Raw genomic sequence first — 17,940 nt, 5'->3', positions numbered from 1 at the left:
CAGGCTGGGTCAGCACCACCACCACCGCCACTGCCCCCCCCCCCACCTCCTGCCAGTAGATCATGCCAGGCGCCTTGAGGAGAGTCCAAGTCTGTCTTCTCACCATTACATCCATCCTCAAAGTTTGGCAGAGCAGCTGGCAAACACCCACCAGAGAGAGAGAAGCATGGAAGCAGCGCAGATGGGGAGGGACAGACGGACAGACAGATGGAGAATTCAATTTCGTGGCGGATGGGTAGTTGTTTAAGATGCTCTAATTGTGTATCAGTTGTCTTCCTTCTTTCATTATGTCCATTCCAGCAAACCCAACCACCAAGACTCGCCCACCCAAAAGCTGCTTCTGCCTAAAACTCCAATCTCCACTTGCTTCTTAGGATTGCTTCTTTGGGAGAAAATAAAAGGTCAGGAATGATTCCTAAAAAGACAAGGTTTCTAGTTGGCTGGGCTCTGGCCACCATGAACAAAAAACAGGAAAAGAGGACTAGATATCGTCAGAGTCACAGAATGACCAGACAAGGCTGCGAGGGTCAGAGCGCAGGGCAGGGCAGGAGACTGTAAAAGGCAATGCTCTCTTACACAATTTTTTTTTTTTTAAGGAAACCACAAAACATACAGCTATAAGAGTTCATTTGGAACAGTCCTCGGTCCTGAAGCACTGTGTATGTGCTATGATTTACTGTCAACTTAAAGAACCAGACAAAAAAACAAACAAACAAAAAAAAAAAACCAACAATCAGTTGCCTCACATCTATTCTAAGCTACATGAACAAGTCGAAGATCAAAAAAAAAAAAAAAAAGAAAGAAGAAAAAATCACATTGAACCTCAGCCTAGTTATATCCCATTTACGTTTCCCAAAGTATTTGTTTTACAAATAAAGCTAGGTGGTGGTGGTGGTGCGCGGGGAACTCGTGCAGTGGCTGCGGTGGCTGCAGGGCTGACGAGAAACTACTAAAGTTTCTGTCGAAGTAAAGTAGAATTCCAGAAGAACATAATGGATGGAGAAGAGAAAACCTATGGTGGCTGTGAAGGCCCTGATGCCTTGTATGTCAAATTGATGTCTTCGGATGGTCATGAATTTATTGTAAAAAGAGAACATGCACTAACATCCAGAACAATAAAAACCATGTTGAGTGGCCCAGGTCAGTTTGCTGAGAACGAAACTAATGAAGTCAATTTTAGAGAGATCCCTTCACATGTGCTATCAAAAGTATGCGTGTACTTTACCTACAAGGTTCGCTACACTAACAGCTCCAAAGAGATTCCTGAATTCCCAACTGCACCTGAAATTGCACTGAAACTGCTGACGGCTGCGAACTTCCTAGATTGTTAAATAAAATAAGTTATAATAAACTGTTAACTTTTTTCAGTATTTAATACCTGTAGTTCAGTAATTTTTTCATATATAGCATGTTGCCTGTGTGCAGTTGAACTTTAAAGTTCATTGCAAAGCTGATTATCTTCTGTTTTTTTGCATAGCAATCAGAGTTGAAATTTGTTTGCTACATCAACAAATTAAGGACATTTTCACAAATTGAGAAATAAACAAATATGCCAAAAAAAAAAAAAAGCTAGGTGGTAAGAGTATCAAGTACACCTTAATAATCTGATTTATTAACAATATAGCAAGAAAAAAGTACATTTTTTTAAGTGTAAGCCTCACCTACGCCAATAGCAGTGCTTAGGTTTGGGCTTTCTCGTACTATAGAAGCAAAGATGTCAGTACCCAGATTGTTGGAAACAAAAGAAGCCGCACAGTTTTGGGGGACAATTCTGGAGGACTCTTCTCAGGTGACTTTGGCTCCCCCATAACAGGTCCTTATCTACACGGGCTACCTGTTCCCAGCGTCTTTCCTGATAATCTCTGAAGCTTGCTTCATAGAACCCTCTATAACACTGCACATTCGATGTCCTTCATTCGCTACCAAAGGGAAATGGGGAGTACATAAAGAAGACCTATATTCGCTACCAAAGGGAAATGGGGAGTACATAAAGAAGACCTATAGCCCATCCCACACCCCGAAAAGAGTGCTCTAAAAAGTGAGCCCCATCTTGGCAGGAAAAGCTGGGACTTGGCTGCACTGCCACAGGGCCGATTCAGCCCGGCCAGGGATGAATGGGACAGGGCTCTGAACAGGGACCTTCTAGAGAAATGAGCCTCCCTTGTCCTGTGTGAGCCTTTCAGCACATCTGCAAGGCCAGACTGGCTTCAAATGCAAATGTACATGTTACTGTCTGCCATAACAGACGCTTGTAGAATAATGCATAGCCAGCACATACAGAAATAGCTTACCACATCAATGTGGAAATTAAAGACAAAGGGTATTCCCCTAAATGCTGTGGTTTTTATAAACGGATGTAAAGCTCAGTTCCACAGATGCAAAATTCACAGCCACCAGCCCTGAATATCAGCTGAGCTGTGCACAGCGGTCTCCACTGAGGGATGACTCCAACAGAGATATTCTTGCCCTAGTGACAGCATCTCGGCCCCACAAAGGGCCTCTTGTAGCTGTGTACATGACAGTGAACACAGATATGCTTGTGAGACGGGCCTGAACAGACCCTCGTGACCACCTGAGCTTGGCCCTGCTCGAAGGGTCTGCAGGTTCACACTTCAAAGACCCCCAGAAAAAGCAAGTGCCCGAGAGACTACTTTCTCACCCGCCACCTTCTGGAGTAAAGAGTAGGAACTGTTAGCGTAGGCTAATCACTAGTGGAGCATCAAATGCACCCTCACCCTTCTACCACTAAGACATCTTTGTGTACAGCTCCCACCTGGAAGTATTCAAAGTCCTCAATTGCTGTGGGCGAGAATTAGAAACCTCAGCTCGGCCTCAATTGGATCCCTTCTAGCCTATTATCCTGGCTGAGAAAGTCAAGAGGAATAATTGAAGAGGAAGCCTATAGGAGCCAACTTTTCCCTCCACATACAGGCTAAGAGGAAGCCCAAGAAACACCTCCCACTTCAGGGAGATGAGAGCCTCTGGAGTTCCCTCCACTCCACTGCTCCAGGGAGTGCCAGGTCAAGTGTGGGTGCCCATACCCCAGGCTTTAAAGACCGTGTTTCCCACACGTGCTTCCAAAGCAAAGGCTGAAAGATTTTTCTAACAAAGATGCTTCAGTTGACCAATCTTGGGCAATTGTGAAAGAAGAAATTGAAGCAGTCAAGGGAATAGCAAAATAGGAAATCACTTTTTCTCAGGCCGTTTTGCTATTTTCCTAGAAAGTACTCACGCAGCGTCTGTTATCACATCAATTAAAGAGAACAGACACCTGGGACACCAGCTGACCAGCAAATGGCTCTGCATGGTAATCAGTGTGACTTCTGATAAAGCTCACTGGTCTGTGAGCCCCACACAAGGTGAGCTCCTGGTCTCCACATGTTCCCTGGCTGATGCCGGGCACACATGGCACAGCTGACAACTCGGGAAGAATGGAAGGTCACAGGCCTTGGAAGCCCAAGAAGATTCCATCTGGATCTTTTTTTTTTTTTTTTTTCCTTTTTCTTTCTTTCTTTCTTTCTTTTTTTTTTTCTTTCCATCTGGATCTTAAACACTGCTGCCACCATCTATAATCCTGGGCCTGTTAGCTGACAGGGGTGCTTGAGTTTCAAATCTTGTCCCTGCCACTTACTGGCAGTAAATGCACTCCTAGTACAAATGGCCTGATCTACCCAGGCTTTTGTAACATCTGTGAAATGGCATCTGTGGGAGGCATCAGGAGCACCCAACACTCAGCAGGCTCCCCCGCAGAAATACACCTTGCCCCAGGTCACTGCTCCCTGTTGCACCCCATGACCACCAGACTACCCAGGGGCTGGAGCTGTCTGGCACTCCCACTCTTCCCCTCACACAGCAGAAGCCGTAAATAGGTATCCTCCTTGTACCTTGGCCCTCCCCAGGCCTCTGTGAGAACAGGACTGGGGCTATGGTCCTTTGAGGGAGGAGCCAGGGAGCGGATACCAAGCTCAGGGCCAGCTTCCGCCCTCCAGTGACCAGCTCCCGGCCAGCTAAGTTCCTTCCTCATTACTGAAATGCAATGAAGTGCTTACTGGATCTTTCTCAATGTGGTGACATCTTCCTGTGGCTCCACAGGCCACTTCCTGAGTCAGCAATAAAACCTCGGCCACCCCCACCCAGTAGCCTGGCCCAAGCTGAGGCTTCTAACCCTGCTCCCACAGACCATCCTCCACCTCCTCACAGGGAGGAGCAGGAAAGATTGCTTTTAGTCAAACGAGGCAAATTATGAGAAAGTAAGTTCAGATCATTTCAGGTTAACGTTAAAAGAGAAAAAAATACAAACAGTTGGGAAAGCCAAAAAGGTACAAGATGAGAAGTGCACCACAGTCAAATCACTCTCAGACCAAAGAGGGGTGTGTGTGTGTGTGTGTATCCCTCATAACAGAGGGATAAACCATAGTCCCCCATGCTGTGGCCACCCTCTACCTCTCACATGACATGTGACACATGACCCACCTCCCAAGAGAGTTTTGGGCAAAATTCTCTGATTTGATTCTAATCTGGACTCTGAATTAATTCCTGGTTCACAGAACTATAGGGTGAGGACTGAGCCAAACACCACACAATGCAGTGGACAAACCCAGACCAAGAGACACTCTATGGGACAACTGGCCCAGTCTCTTAGTATATTAAGGTCATGAGAAAAAGATAATCTACTATAGACAGACCAAAGGGACAGGATGGTCAGAGCAACATGTGGTCCTCGGGTGGTCTCAGTTTAGACACATCAGCTGCAACACTTTGGGGACAACTGACAAGACTTGACTACGGACTGGGTATTGGATGATATTAGTACTGTGGGTTTTGCTAGGCGTGCTAAAGGCATTGTCACTCACCCTTCAGGAAGAGACACATACTATTTACAGGCAGAACGTGATGATGCCCGTAACTTATTTTTAAACACTTCAGCCTAAAAGGAAGTGGGAGCCACACCTCTCATCCTGCCCCTATTCCTCTCCCCAAAGGAAACAGCTGTTGACATTTTCTTGTGATTCTATGCAGAAAAACGTTTACTGCCTACTCCGTGTGGATCTGCGTGGGCGCACTTTTCTGACATACACCCATGGGGAAGCACGTCTGTCCCCGCCATGTGTGTGCTGCGTTTCCTTGCTGCGGCCTGTCCTGGGCTGAGCTTTTTCCACAGGAGACAGAGTCCAGCGTGGAGAGTGGGGCTGAATGCCTGCACTAGAATCTGGACTGCCACTTCTCAACACGTGACCTTGGCCTAGGCAGGCAATCCTCCGAGCTTCAGTTTTCTCATTTGCAAAATGCAGACAGAGTATCTGCCTCCTAGGGTTGGTGAGAGTTCAATGAGCTAATCTTTGAAAAGCACTTGAGACCAGCACCTGGCATAGGATACTTTTACAACTCTCATCAGTGGCTCAATGAACCCTCAGCCTAACTTACAGACCAAGGGCTCAGAGGTGAAATGATTTGCCCAAGGTCACTCAGCCAGTGAGAGACAAAGTCTGACTCTTAAGGACTAGTTCTTTATTATCACCCTTTTCACAGAGGAGGTAAACTAGGGCCCAGAGAGGCCTAATGACTTGTTCACGGATAGCAGAATTCAAAAGCCAAGTCTTAGGGCCAAAGGAATCAAAGGTACTCTGAGACTTGAAGTCCTAACACTCAACATACACCATGCCCTGTTCTCTTGGAGCTTGTGTACTGGTAAGGAGAGAAAATACGAGAATAAAGCAAGCAGGGGGAGGGAGAGTCCCAAAGCAGGGGAGTGCTTGCTCTCTGTGTTCAGAGGTCAGGGCAGGCTGTTCTGAGCTACTGGAGCAAAGGCCTGGGTCGGGGAAGGAGGCCAGGCAGAAAGTAGGGGGGAGGTTCACTTGGGGTTAAGGGCAGAGGATATGAGGCTGGTAAAGGCCAAGGGTGCCCAAAGTGCCATGATGAAGAGCCATGGTGGCTCTCGGAGCCTGTGGAGGGGCTTTGGCGGGTGTGGGTCTAACCAGAGCAGTGATACAATCTGGTCCCAGGGAGCAAGAGAGGGAGCATGGGCCAGGATGGGAGCTTTGCAGGATGTGAGCAGCAGCTGGATTCAGGACACCTATAACTGAGATTCTATTATACTTGAAAAGGCTCCCAGACCATCCAGCCTGATGCCACAGGAGAGTATCTGTGGCCTTGCCTAGCCTGGCCGACACCTCACAACCAAAGCTGAGCTTGGTGTAGGATGTGGCCGCAAGGTGCAGACTCAGCACTCAGACTGCCACCTTCTCCCAGGGTGCTCTGGGCAGAGCTGGGTCCCTCAAGAATCCCAGTGAAGTCCTAACCACTGGTACCTCAGAACATGACCTTATTTGGAAATAGGGTCACTGCAGAGGTAATTAACTAAGATGAGGTCATACAGAAGCAGGGTGGGCCCTAAACCCAATATGGCTGGTGCCCTTACCAGGAGAAGAGCCACAGGTACTGACACAAGAGCGGAGGCCCATATGATGCGGTGGGAGTTAGGGACTGGATTGCTGCACCTGCTAGGCCAAGGAACTCCAAGGATGGCCAGCCACCAACAGAAGCGAGGAGAAGGCAAGTAAGAATTCTCCCATACAGGTTTCAAAGGGAGTGTGGGCCTGGCGACACTTTGATCTCGGACCTTTGGCCTCTAGGTGGGTAAGACGATCTGTTTCTGCTATTCTAAGCTGCCTGGTCAAAGCCTCTCTGAGTACAATCTCAGGGTCTTCCCCCTACCTCCCTGCACACTCTGACATGGGCATCTTTGACACAAGGAAAGGAACCGCCAACCCCCAGCTCCAGGACTGACTCTACTCTCCAAGGCTGCTCACGAATCCATCCTCTTCCCAGGCACCCCAGCTTGCCAGCCTCCGCTCAGTTCCTAGAATCCTCTAGCTCCTTCCTGCCTGTCCCCCTCCTGCTGTTCCTGGAATGGGAAAGAGAAATTCCTCATCCAAAGTGTCCACTCCAATCTCACCTTCTCAAGCACATCTTCCCAGATCGAGCCATTAGGATGCTCCACAAGGCAGGGGTTCTTGCTGGCTCAATTCCTGCCACCTAGAGCAGGGCACCCTGTGGGCTTCATCTGCCCCTCTGGAATCAATACTCGGGCATTCTATACTGCTGACCTGTTTGCAGTCCGCTATCTCCCTGGCCTGACAAGGCTCAACATAGGCAGAGGCCACGTCGGGTTCGTTACAGGCACAGAGCAAGAGTTCAAACACCTGTTGGCTCATTTTCAAGTTTAGTTTCCAATAACAATTATCAATGGCTGTAACCTGCACGGGTGCACTTCATATACCCCTTACCACCACACTGAGATGGTGGTGCTGCCAACCTCAGTTCAGAGGAGGAAGCAGAAATCCAGGGAGGAAGGAGGCAGACCCAGAACAATGGCCACGTTCCTCCCAGGCCCAGGCTGGGCTGGAGACTAAGATGGGGAAGGGTGGAACAGAGACAAAAGGTAGCTCTTTTATTTGTCTGCATGATTCAAAGCCCATCCTGTCTGAAATAAAAGAGCAAGTTTGTGCTGTTCTCCTTGGGCTACAGGTTAAATGCTCTCCGTTAGCAGATCACCAGCTTGTGAGGTGGGGGAGTAGTGAGGGTTTGTCCACCGCATGAAGCAACCCTTCCTCATTACTGTTTTCCCAGGGGTCCCCCGTCGTCCCCTTCTTTTCCAGGAAGAGCACTGTGTGGGGGGGGAGGGCTCAGAAGCCCATCTAGTCCCAGTGGACATGAATGAACACTGGCACCCAAACTTGTAAGCAGGTGTGAACATCAACAAAGATGGAATTCCTCTCTTTTAATAGGAGTACTTGGATAGTAACTTCCATCTATGAAATTAGTGATGATCTGGGGTGCGTGGGTGGCACAGTTGGTTAAGCGTCCGACTCTTGATTTCAGATCAGGTTGTGATCTCAGGATTGTGAGATGGACCCCAATGTCCGGCTCTGCGCTCAGGAGGGAGCCTGCTTGAGATCCTCTCTGCCCCTCCCTTCACATGTAGGCGTGTGCATACTCTCTAAAATACATAAATTTTAAAAAAATAGTGATGATCTTAAAAAAAATTATAGTACTCATCTTGGGTTCCATGGCTATCAACTGAGCCCCGTCATCCACAGCTGGGGGCACTGCAAATGATACCAGGGGTGGCACAAAATTTACCACCACATTATTTACACTGGTGAGAATCTGAAAACATCTCTAATCATTAACGATGATAATAAATGGTCGTCCATTTGTGGAGCATTTCCTTTGTGCAAAGCAGTATGTGCACAGCCTGCACACACTGGAATGTGGCACATGGAATTTACACAATACTCCAGGAGTACCCTTATCCCTAGTTTACCAATTAAAAGATGGAACCTTGCCAAAGTTAAGTCATCTACCTGAGGCTTAACATGTAAAACTAAGGCTGTGTAGCGACACAGAATGTGCACACAGAAAGATAGGTGCAAAGATCAGACTGCATCACTGTATTATTTCTCGCGGGAATCCCAAGTAAGGAGTCAGCTAAAGGGCAACCTCTGCTGTCACCACCATACAGGGATCTCTATGACTTGGGGCAATTGCCCAGGCCCTTGGCTAGCTTGTTCCTGTCACACTATGTGCAGAGTTAGAACAGCTAGATGGCCAGAAGCTCTGAATCACCTGCCACCCTTCCTCCACCTCCCCCTTCCCCCGCCACCACACCTGGTGCACTGTCGATGTCTCTGCCTTTCCTAAACTGGAAGCCCACCAAGGGCAAGACCTTGGCAGCTACTATGAGACCCTGGCTACTCAGTGCTGCCTCTGCCCACACAGATTTATGACATGAGCAAGTGAGAAAACTTAATGTTTTGAAAGATGTGCTTTGCAAATATCATGTAGTTATAAATGACACTTGTATCTTGTTCTATTATCTACATTATACAAAATATTAAATTTGTTGTTTTCATGGAACACTATTCAGACCTATGATCCACATCTGTCATATAGCTGCCCTTTGAGATGTCCGTCTTGGGGATCCCTGGGTGGCGCAGTGGTTTGGCGCCTGCCTTTGGCCCAGGGCGTGATCCTGGAGACCCAGGATCGAATCCCACGTCGGGCTCCCGGTGCATGGAGCCTGCTTCTCCCTCTGCCTGTGTCTCTGCCTCTCTCTGTCTCTCTCTGTCTCTCTCTCTCTCTGTGACTATCATAAATTAAAAAAATAAAATAAAAAAAAGAGAGAGATGTCCGTCTTGATCTGGCCTTCAATTCCTTTCCAGATTACCAAGCTTTGCTCACAGAAAGATGGCCATAGCAAAACCACACAACCAGAACTCTAAACCTCCCATGCTCACAGTTCAGGTACCAGGACCCTGGCATTGAAATTGGATGAGCTGTTTGGTGTGAGCAAGAGAAGAAAATGCTAGGGATCCCTGGGTGGCACAGCGGTTTAGCGCCTGCCTTTGGCCCAGGGCGCGATCCTGGAGACCCGGGATCGAGTCCCACGTCGGGTTCCCGGTGCATGGAGCCTGCTTCTCCCTCTGCCTGTGTCTCTGCCTCTCTCTCTCTGTGGTGACTATCATAAATAAATAAATTTAAAAAAAGTAACTTTAAAAAAAAAAAAAAAAAAGAGGAGAAAATGCTGGTCCAGCACCAGGCCAGGATGAACTAGGAAGCTCCACCCAGTGGAATGCTGGGTGCAGCTGTTACAATGTTTACAGAGTGGTGGAGGAAGAGAGACAATGCTTCTGTTACAGTGTTATGAGACAAAAAGCAGGGATGCGGAGTTGCATTAATGAGTATGCAATCCTGTAAAAAAAAAAAAAAAAAAGGGGGGTAGAAAAAAGTCCAAAAGGAAATACACCCACATGTGAAGGGCAGTTGTCATTGCATGGTAAGATTATAGAATATGTGTCTTCTTTTTGCACTTGGTACACTAACATGAATGGACATAGTACTTTTCTAATGCAAAACCCAGAGGTTTCTTTTCACGTCCACACCGTGCTTATCAGTTAGCAGTGGAGAAGCGGGCCACCGAGTGAGCTGGTCAGAAGGACACTGGTTATTCCCCACAGCTGGACTAAGCTTTCTGCTGGCAGTCAGCAGGAGGAGACTAATTCAATTGACAACATCAATTTCAAGCTGCTGAAAGTATTGCCTGCTGACTGCAACTTTCTGAAAGGGCACTGCTACTGCCCAACAGTTGGAGAGAGGGGAGGAACAGAATGCCTTAGCTCAACGAAAGCTGACACAGAATAGACCGCTGGAAAAGCAGTGCCTACCGCAGGCACACACCACAATCACCAGAAACTTCTGCCCACTGTGAAGCCTGGGCCCATCCCAGGGGCTCTGACTTCACTGGTCAGGTGTGTGGTTTGGGCTTTGGGACATTTTGGGACATTTCAAAGCTCCTAGGCAGGCAGCTCAAGGGCAAGTGGCTCTGGGAAAAGAGAAGAGGCAGCTGGCAAAATGAGGAATAGCATTTTATTACTGAACAAAAATTGGTGTCTATGAATTATACTGTTGCTGAACTCAAAGCATCAAGAAACTGCACAAATAGGTAAAGTGTTTATTTCTGGAAAAGCCCACTTAAAAGAAGAAAGAAAAGAAAGAAAAGAAAAGAAAAGAAAAGAAAAGAAAAGAAAAGAAAAGAAAAGAAGAAAGAGAGAGAGAAAGAGAGAGAGAGGGAGGGAGGGAGGGAGGAAGAGAATATAGGAGAAGGTGTTGTTAGGGTTTATTTAGTGTTTAGTAAGTACCGTTAGTAAGTACTGTTCATTCAGTAAACGTTTACTGAACATGTCTCCTGGGTCAGGCCCTGTGTGCACTGAGCACAGACAAGGCTCCCGCTCTTGGGAGTGTGATCTAGAATGTGCAGGGATGCAGAAAATAAAGTGAATGATAATTTTGGATAGTAAAAAATACTGTGAAGACAAAAGAGAGCAACATGATCTATAGAGATTACAAGTTAGATTTCTCTTTATATGGGAAAATAAACCTATCTGAGACCTTCCTTGTTATTTTTATTTAGATAATTTTTAAATTCCCCCTTGAAGTTGAATATTTGAAACTAGTCACTGGGCAGCCATGACCTCAGACACTGTCACAGCTATGTGAATGTCGTCCATTCTGACTTAAACCTTCTTTTCCCTGTTTCATACTCCACTGAGAGCTTAAAAACAACATTCTGTTTACCTATACTACAAAGGTTGCTCTAATGACAAATGGACAGATACAAATATCATATTCATAATTCAACTTTCTATGGCATAAGTCAACATTGACTCTTCACTACTAATTCCCAATCAGCAATTTGGATAACTGTTTCCATCTTATACTCTTGGACAATCACAGGAGCTCCTTAAAATCTGGCTCCCAGGGAGCCTGGGAAGCTCAGCAGTTTAGTGCTGCCTTCGGCCCAGGGCATGATCCTGGAGACCTAGGATCAAGTCCTACATCAGGCTCCCTGGATGGAGCCTGCTCCTCCCTCTGCCTCTGTCTCTGTCTCTACCTCTCTGTCTCTCTGTTTCTCATGAATAAATAAATAAAATCTTTACAAAAAATCTGGCTCCCCATTACATAACACTTTAAATAGGTTTCCCTGGTTTTAAAAACCATAAAAGAAAAAAGCTTTCCATGAGATGGGCCATACAATCTTAAAATTGCAATAGGTGTACATTGTATATTCATCTATTTTGTAGAACAATTTAAATACCACTTTTTTGGTTGGAAAGTAGGCATACCAGAGCTCTGGAAAATCTGGGTTCAAATTCCAGCTTTATTACTTCTGACAGAGTGGATTTGGGTAAGTTCATCTCCATGTCCTTAAGAATGTGCCTCCCCTGCCTCCACAGGCAACTGGGAGCAGTAGATGGACCAGTCACAGGGGAAGACAGAAGAGGGATGAGGAGTATGCCTTCTGGCTACCACTAGCAACTGCGAGCTGAGTGGCAGCCTCACCTGGCCCTTCAGACCCCACTCAGGACTCAGCCCTTGTGGTGAGAATAAGCATCTTTAGTGTCTGATGCTCATACAGAGGTGTCAGTAACACTGCCGCCTCCGTGGGACTACTGGCATTACTGAGCAGCTTCCTCTGTGATTCTATCTTCACTTGAAGAGATTAACTCCAGAGTAAGCTAATGCTGATAGCCTGGCACCCGCCTCTGCCTGGGGCTGCCAGCCTGGCTGCCTGTCTGCAATGCAGGGGTCCCCTGAGGCAAAAAAAGAAGTCAAATGAATCCCATCTCCCATCAGAGTCCTACTCCATCTCCATCTCACTTGAAGAACAATCTGCCACCAGGTGAAAGGTCCCTGAGGGCTGGGAACCTTCTTCACCAGGCAGCTGTCCCTGGCCTTTCCTGAAACTGGGGAATTACCTGGCTGTCAGCCACCAACCACCTCTCAGCCCTGGGAGTGTCCCCCCCCACTCCATTCCTGGGCAGTGTCACTTAGCCCTGCACCTCCCACACTCTCAGGAGGCCTCAGTTGACCCAGGCTCCCCACAAGGCCACACCTCAGGAAGGCTTCCGATGGACATGCTGGCTGTGTTTGATTCTTTTTTTTTTTTTTTTAACAGTAATATATTGTTCTTATATATTCCCACATCCTCAAGTTCTCCAAAAAAGACCTATGTAGCATTCCCTTTCTCTGACGCCTAATCCATATTAAGATGTCCTCTTGTGCGTGTACATGTGTTTACATGCTCCAGCTCCACTCCCATAGACTGCCTGGCAGGGCTGGGGCCACGGTGACTCCGGCTTACTCCCGAAATCCCCTGCTGTGGAGAACCAGCTTCCCTGGAGAGTTCTGGGAAGGCCTTCTCAAACACACATGTTCAACAGTGCACATGGCAGCTTTCAGACCCTCCCTAATGGGCTTAAGAATGGCTGAGCACCTGCAGAGGGAGTAAGCTATACCGTCCCCCCACAATCCCACCCCACCCCACCCCCGCCTCCCTGAGAAACCATGAGCTCCCCTGGACTCATGCCAGGCCAGCAGAGTGGGGCTCAGGGCTGGCTCAGGCAGCCCTGCTGTGGGGATACAATCAAGACCCGGGGCTCCCCTTGAAGGCTTGCTTACAAGCTGCTCTCAGGCCCTGCGGCCCACTCCCCCGGACAGGGAGTGCCTGGCCTTCCTGGATCTCATCTGGATCTTAGACTCTTGCTCAGCAACTCAAGAAGAATTATTCTTTGGTGCTGGTGGCTGAGAAAGTCAAAGCAAAGTCTGGATCCATCTCTGGCACTCATATGGGACTCTGGCCTTAGCTTATTTTCTCACCTTTATTTTCCTTTTGCCCCAATTCCTTGTATATATTTAATCCTCTGGTATTGCTTACGTTTTGTAAGCCAACTCCAATCCTTTTTGGAGTGAAGGAGGGCAAATAAACAAAATGCCTGTAATCTCTAGTAATCATTTGGTGAATCACTGTCCACAGTGTGAGGGGGTGCAGCCCTGTGTGAGGAGCTCCCAGCCCAAAAGGGCTGGTCTGAGGAAGCACTGACACTCTCCTGGGAGCAGAGCTGAGCTACACCACAGGTGGCTGCTCCCCATCAACCAAAGGGCCAAGGGTGTCACCAAGACAGCGGATCCGCCAGGACAGCACCATGCCTGGCCGCAGGTGGCAGCAGTGCTTACACAAAGTGCACCACTGCCCACTTTGGTGCTGGGATTTCAGGTTGGTTCTGATTTATCTGAGGAAATCAGAGGGCAAAGAGCATTTCTATTCTCTGTCTTCCTGGTTCCTTTTTCTTTTCTTTTTCTAAGAACAGGAATACTGGCAGTTGGCCTCCCACCCAGAAATCCAAGGCACCAAACAACACAGGATATGCTCATGCTGCAGCAAGGCAAGCGTGGCTCTGGCTCTGGAGGCTGACGGACTGGGTGCTCCTTCCTTCCCTCACCAGCCTCCATCCAGGGAGGCCAACCCAGGAGAGAGATGAGGGGCATGGGAGATCCATTCCCGACTTTGGAGCGTGCATGTCAGAGGACAGTGGCAATCTCATATTCAGGTCTCCACCTGGACTCATAGGTGGATTTTCGCAACCCCCTGTGCCACTTTGAGGTGGGTTCCCACAACCCCAAGACCTGCAATCTCTCCACAGCCTGCTGGATGTCATGACCAGCCCTGTAGAATGTAAGAGGGTGGACAGAGTTGAGGGCAGGATGATGGACTGGGTAACAGGCAGGGGGCTCACATCCTGCTCCACTCTGGAGAGCTGCCCTATCTGTGTGATCGCTGGTAAACCCCAACCTCTCACCCTGAAAGGCCTTAGCTTTCCATGCACATAGCAATCCTGAGCACCAGCTAATGTCAAAATGTCAGCAGCCAACAGAGGCAAGCCCAGGGCCCAGCCTTGGGTGGGAAGGGCAGCCGGGGCACCAGGGATTACAAAAATGTTAAGGAAACATGAATGCCAGGTGAATAAGGCCAAAGAGCTGAAGGCCTCTCCAGCCCAGAATTCTCCAAGTCCTAGACTTCTCAGACCTTCTCCATCCCTCCACCTGCGTGTCTAGCAGACATCCTGACATGTCCAGAACATAACCCCACCTCTGCACCAAACTACTCCACTCACAACCACCCATCTCCCAGTTGCTTAGTGGGTAGTCCTTAACTTCTCCCTCACCCCTGTCCAGTCCTGCAGCAAGCTTGCTGGCTCCCCTTAATGATATCCCCAGACCTCCACAGCCCCGTCAGGTCCACCTCGTGCCATCCCCCTTCCTCTGCCCTGGATAGGAGTAGTGGCTTCCCCACCCAGTACAGAGCCAGAGGAAAAAGCACAGTGAGGAGAGAAAGCAGTTAGAAACCTTTAGAGCAATCTGACATTGCTAACAAGTCTAAACACTGATACAAAAGTATCAGTTTGAGACCATCAAAAATGGAAACAACTGCTCCCTGCCAGAGACAGTTTAAGAAGCTGCCTTCCACCTTTCCCCTGCCCTGACCTCATCTGCCATTCTGCTTTTCTCAGCTTTAGCCACACCAGCTGCCCTCCTGGTCTGCAAATGCACCTAAACACCCTCCACCTCAGGGACTTTGTACTGCTGCTCCCACCCTCTGCCTTGAATGCTCTTGTAAACCTTCACACAGCATACTCCTCATTCCCCTATGACCCTTGCTCCAACATCACTTTCTCAATAAGGCTTATCCTGATACCCTCCTTCACACCATAGACCACCCTCCCTACTCCTCATGCTGGGCTGGGTCGTTTGGTTTTTGTCTCTTTTCCAGAGCACTCATGCTGTAACATGCAGATCATGCCTGTCTCTTCCTGTGAGCAGGGGCAGATGGCTCTGTGCTTTGGCACACAACATGAGCTCTATACACCCTGGCTGAGTGAACAAGGGAACACGGGTGCCAGAGTGCAACCAGGGCAGGCTTCACAGAGAGGGCCTGGGAGCCATCCTCCAGGCACACACCAGCACAGCTAAGCTAACAAGGCAGCCCAGGGCCGTCAGGGGAGTTGTCTCCCATGTCAAAGGCTCCGGACTGGACACTAGGAGATCCCTGCAATTTAGAAGAGTTCTCCAAGACCCAGAGTCAGCGTATCATTTGTCAAAGTGGAAGGTGGACACGAATGGGGGAGGCTAACAGCAAGAAACCAACCAGAAAGCGGACACTGAATTGAGGCCATGGAACTAGAGATGAAAGACAGAATTTGAGAGGTTTCCAAGGTCAGATCTACAGATGCACGTGGGAGGTGAAAGGGCGGGAGGAGGTATAGGGAGGATCAATGGACATGGTATATGAAAAGAAAGTGCCCTCAAACATCAACATGATTACTGTGGGTCAGAGCAGCAGCCCAGGCATAAGGAGCCTACCCACAGTGCCTGCTAGGCCATGAAGCCTCTAGGCAGTCTGCCTCCCCTCCCCCGCGCCCACGAGGCCACCCCCACAGGGCCTGGGGTCCTAAGTGTGCTCCTGCATCTCCCCTGCCCCAGGCCTGCATTTCACAAGACCAGTCCCTAAACAGCCGGTGTCAGTGTGACTCCTCCACTGCTGCATCCTGGGCCGGTATGTCCAAACTAAATCAGCTGACAATAGTATATCATGCACTTACCTTACGCTGAACATCTTTTAGGTGCCAAGGAAGACCAAAAAGCCATCACAGGCCAGGGTCCTGCCCCCTGCCCCCCACTGCCTCCAGGATGGGCAGGGTATGAGTTATGGAGAGCGATGCACATGCTAAACAGTGCAAGGATGAAATGTGACACCGTGTTAATATTTTGTCCCAAAATTCTTCTGGGACAGGAGAAATTGTCAGAAAAGACCTACTTGTTTTGCTCCTTAATTCCTACCAGAGCTGAAGAAGAGAAATCCCTGAGAGCTGTATACCTGGAGCAACTTGCCAGATGTATGAGTGCAAGGGAGGCACCCAAGTGGAAAGAACCAGACAGGACCAAGACTGGCCTGGTGGCACAGGGTGTGTTCTGGCCAGGGTGGGAGGGAAAGCAGTTCAGCTCAGGCAGGTTAATATGCAAATGTCCCAGGAAAGCCAATTTGCCACCAGAAGAGCCAGGTGAACACAAGATTCAAAACTGACCCTCCCAGTTACTGAATGGAAGCTGGGAAAAACAAAGGGGGATCTGAGAGTCCTGGGGGACAAGGGAAACCTGCCCAGAACAGCCCCCAAAGATCTGGTGGAAGAAACAGCATGTGACTCAAGGGCCTCTAGATGATCCTTCAAAACATGCTTTCGGCCTTTTGCATTCTTTGCAGTGCAAAAGCTGGCCCTCCTCACAAAATCCAGTATAAATTGTTAGGGGAAGACAGGAGCACAAAGGAAAATATCCCAGAGCTAAATATAGTCATCACACAAATACCCAAGTCAAACAAGCTGTAATATTAATGAGGCATGAATGAACAGTAACTGTTTCCAGGGCTGAATAAAGGCTGACCACCTTGTCAGGGAAGTCACACAAAGGCTCCTAGCTGGTGCCCCTTTTAGTAAGAGCAGAAGAGAACAGACAGTTCCCCCACCTCTATAGAGGGAGCCCCATTTGGGGGTTAGATCAGACTAAGAACATTTTCTTGTAGGCCACAGGGGAAAAAAATCTGTTTCCAGTTTAACCTGCAACAGTTGTAGACTCTGACCAGGATACATTATTAATTAGTCAAAAGAGAAGCCCCACTTTTAGTTGCCCATTGAATTAGGTATCTTTCAAACAGTGTGACCTAGAATTGACAGTACAGCTAACTCTCTGTTTACCACGGTAATGGGGATTTCTGGAAGGACGGCAGTTAATTGATAAGCAAGAACAGTCCCATTTTGTTCTCGTCAAGGCACATATCATCACTGCATCAAGGACGAAGGCTTCCAACGATTGTCCCCCGAGGCCCTCGGCTCTGCCTGGCATTATCAGATTTAAACTGTACCTTTCTGGCTCTTCAAGCCAAGTAGCGGACCCCACCACACCCTCCAATTTTTCAGGGCATGGGGACATAGGGAAAGCATGGACAATCACCTTACCCATACCTTACCCATAAGGCAGAAGAACTTCTAACAAATGACATATGATGGTTGGAGGGGAGCTCCTGGGTAGAAAGGAAGAAAGGGACCCTGGGTCCGCAGGAGGCTGGGGGGTCCACCTCTCGGGTCCACCGAGAGGCCCAGGAGGAGACAGGGAGAGAGTTGGCTGTACTGCCGCAACAAGCACACCCCCAGCAAGCTGCCCAGCATTTCTAGGAAGGAGAAAAGCAAACCGCCGTCCCACCTCGGGCTGCGCGGTCACAAGTGAGGCAGGGCTGGGACCAGTCACCATTTGGGCGGGAGGCCAGCCCCAGGTGCGGCAGGAAGGGGTGGCGCTGGCTCAGCGGCTGCAGCTCCTCGCTCTGACCCAGCGGAGCCCCTGCACGGTGCTGGGGACACAGCGAGGCCTCGGGTGCTGTCAGGCAGGGACACACACACACATACACACAGAGAGAGACACGCCATTAGAGGGAGTGGGAGTGGCAGACTGCGGGCCGAGACCGAAGCCCGACACGCTCAGAGGCAGTGTTGA

General features: G+C 48.8%; 1 protein-coding gene and 1 pseudogene across 10 annotated transcripts in view; one reads left to right on the top strand and one right to left on the bottom strand.

Moving 5' to 3' along the window:
- Positions 1-17,940, bottom strand: part of EPN2 (epsin 2) — an 85,303-nt gene that overhangs the window by 27,760 nt on the left and 39,603 nt on the right. For 7 of the 10 annotated variants that reach the window (XM_072820916.1, XM_072820920.1, XM_072820925.1 and 4 more), the window contains one exon: positions 17,653-17,823. The exons of the other annotated variants lie outside the window; for them this stretch is intronic. In XM_072820916.1, coding sequence (XP_072677017.1) covers positions 17,653-17,823 — 171 coding nt within the window. The remainder of the gene's footprint in view (positions 1-17,652; positions 17,824-17,940) is intronic. 10 annotated transcript variants of the gene reach the window in all.
- LOC140630533 (elongin-C pseudogene) lies at positions 918-1,568 on the top strand (annotated as a pseudogene).

Source organism: Canis lupus, chromosome 3 (assembly GCF_048164855.1).
Source record: "Canis lupus baileyi chromosome 3, mCanLup2.hap1, whole genome shotgun sequence".
Lineage (NCBI taxonomy): Eukaryota > Metazoa > Chordata > Mammalia > Carnivora > Canidae > Canis > Canis lupus.
The sequence above is the reverse complement of the archived record's forward strand: the minus strand, read 5'-3'. Positions and strand labels throughout refer to the sequence as shown.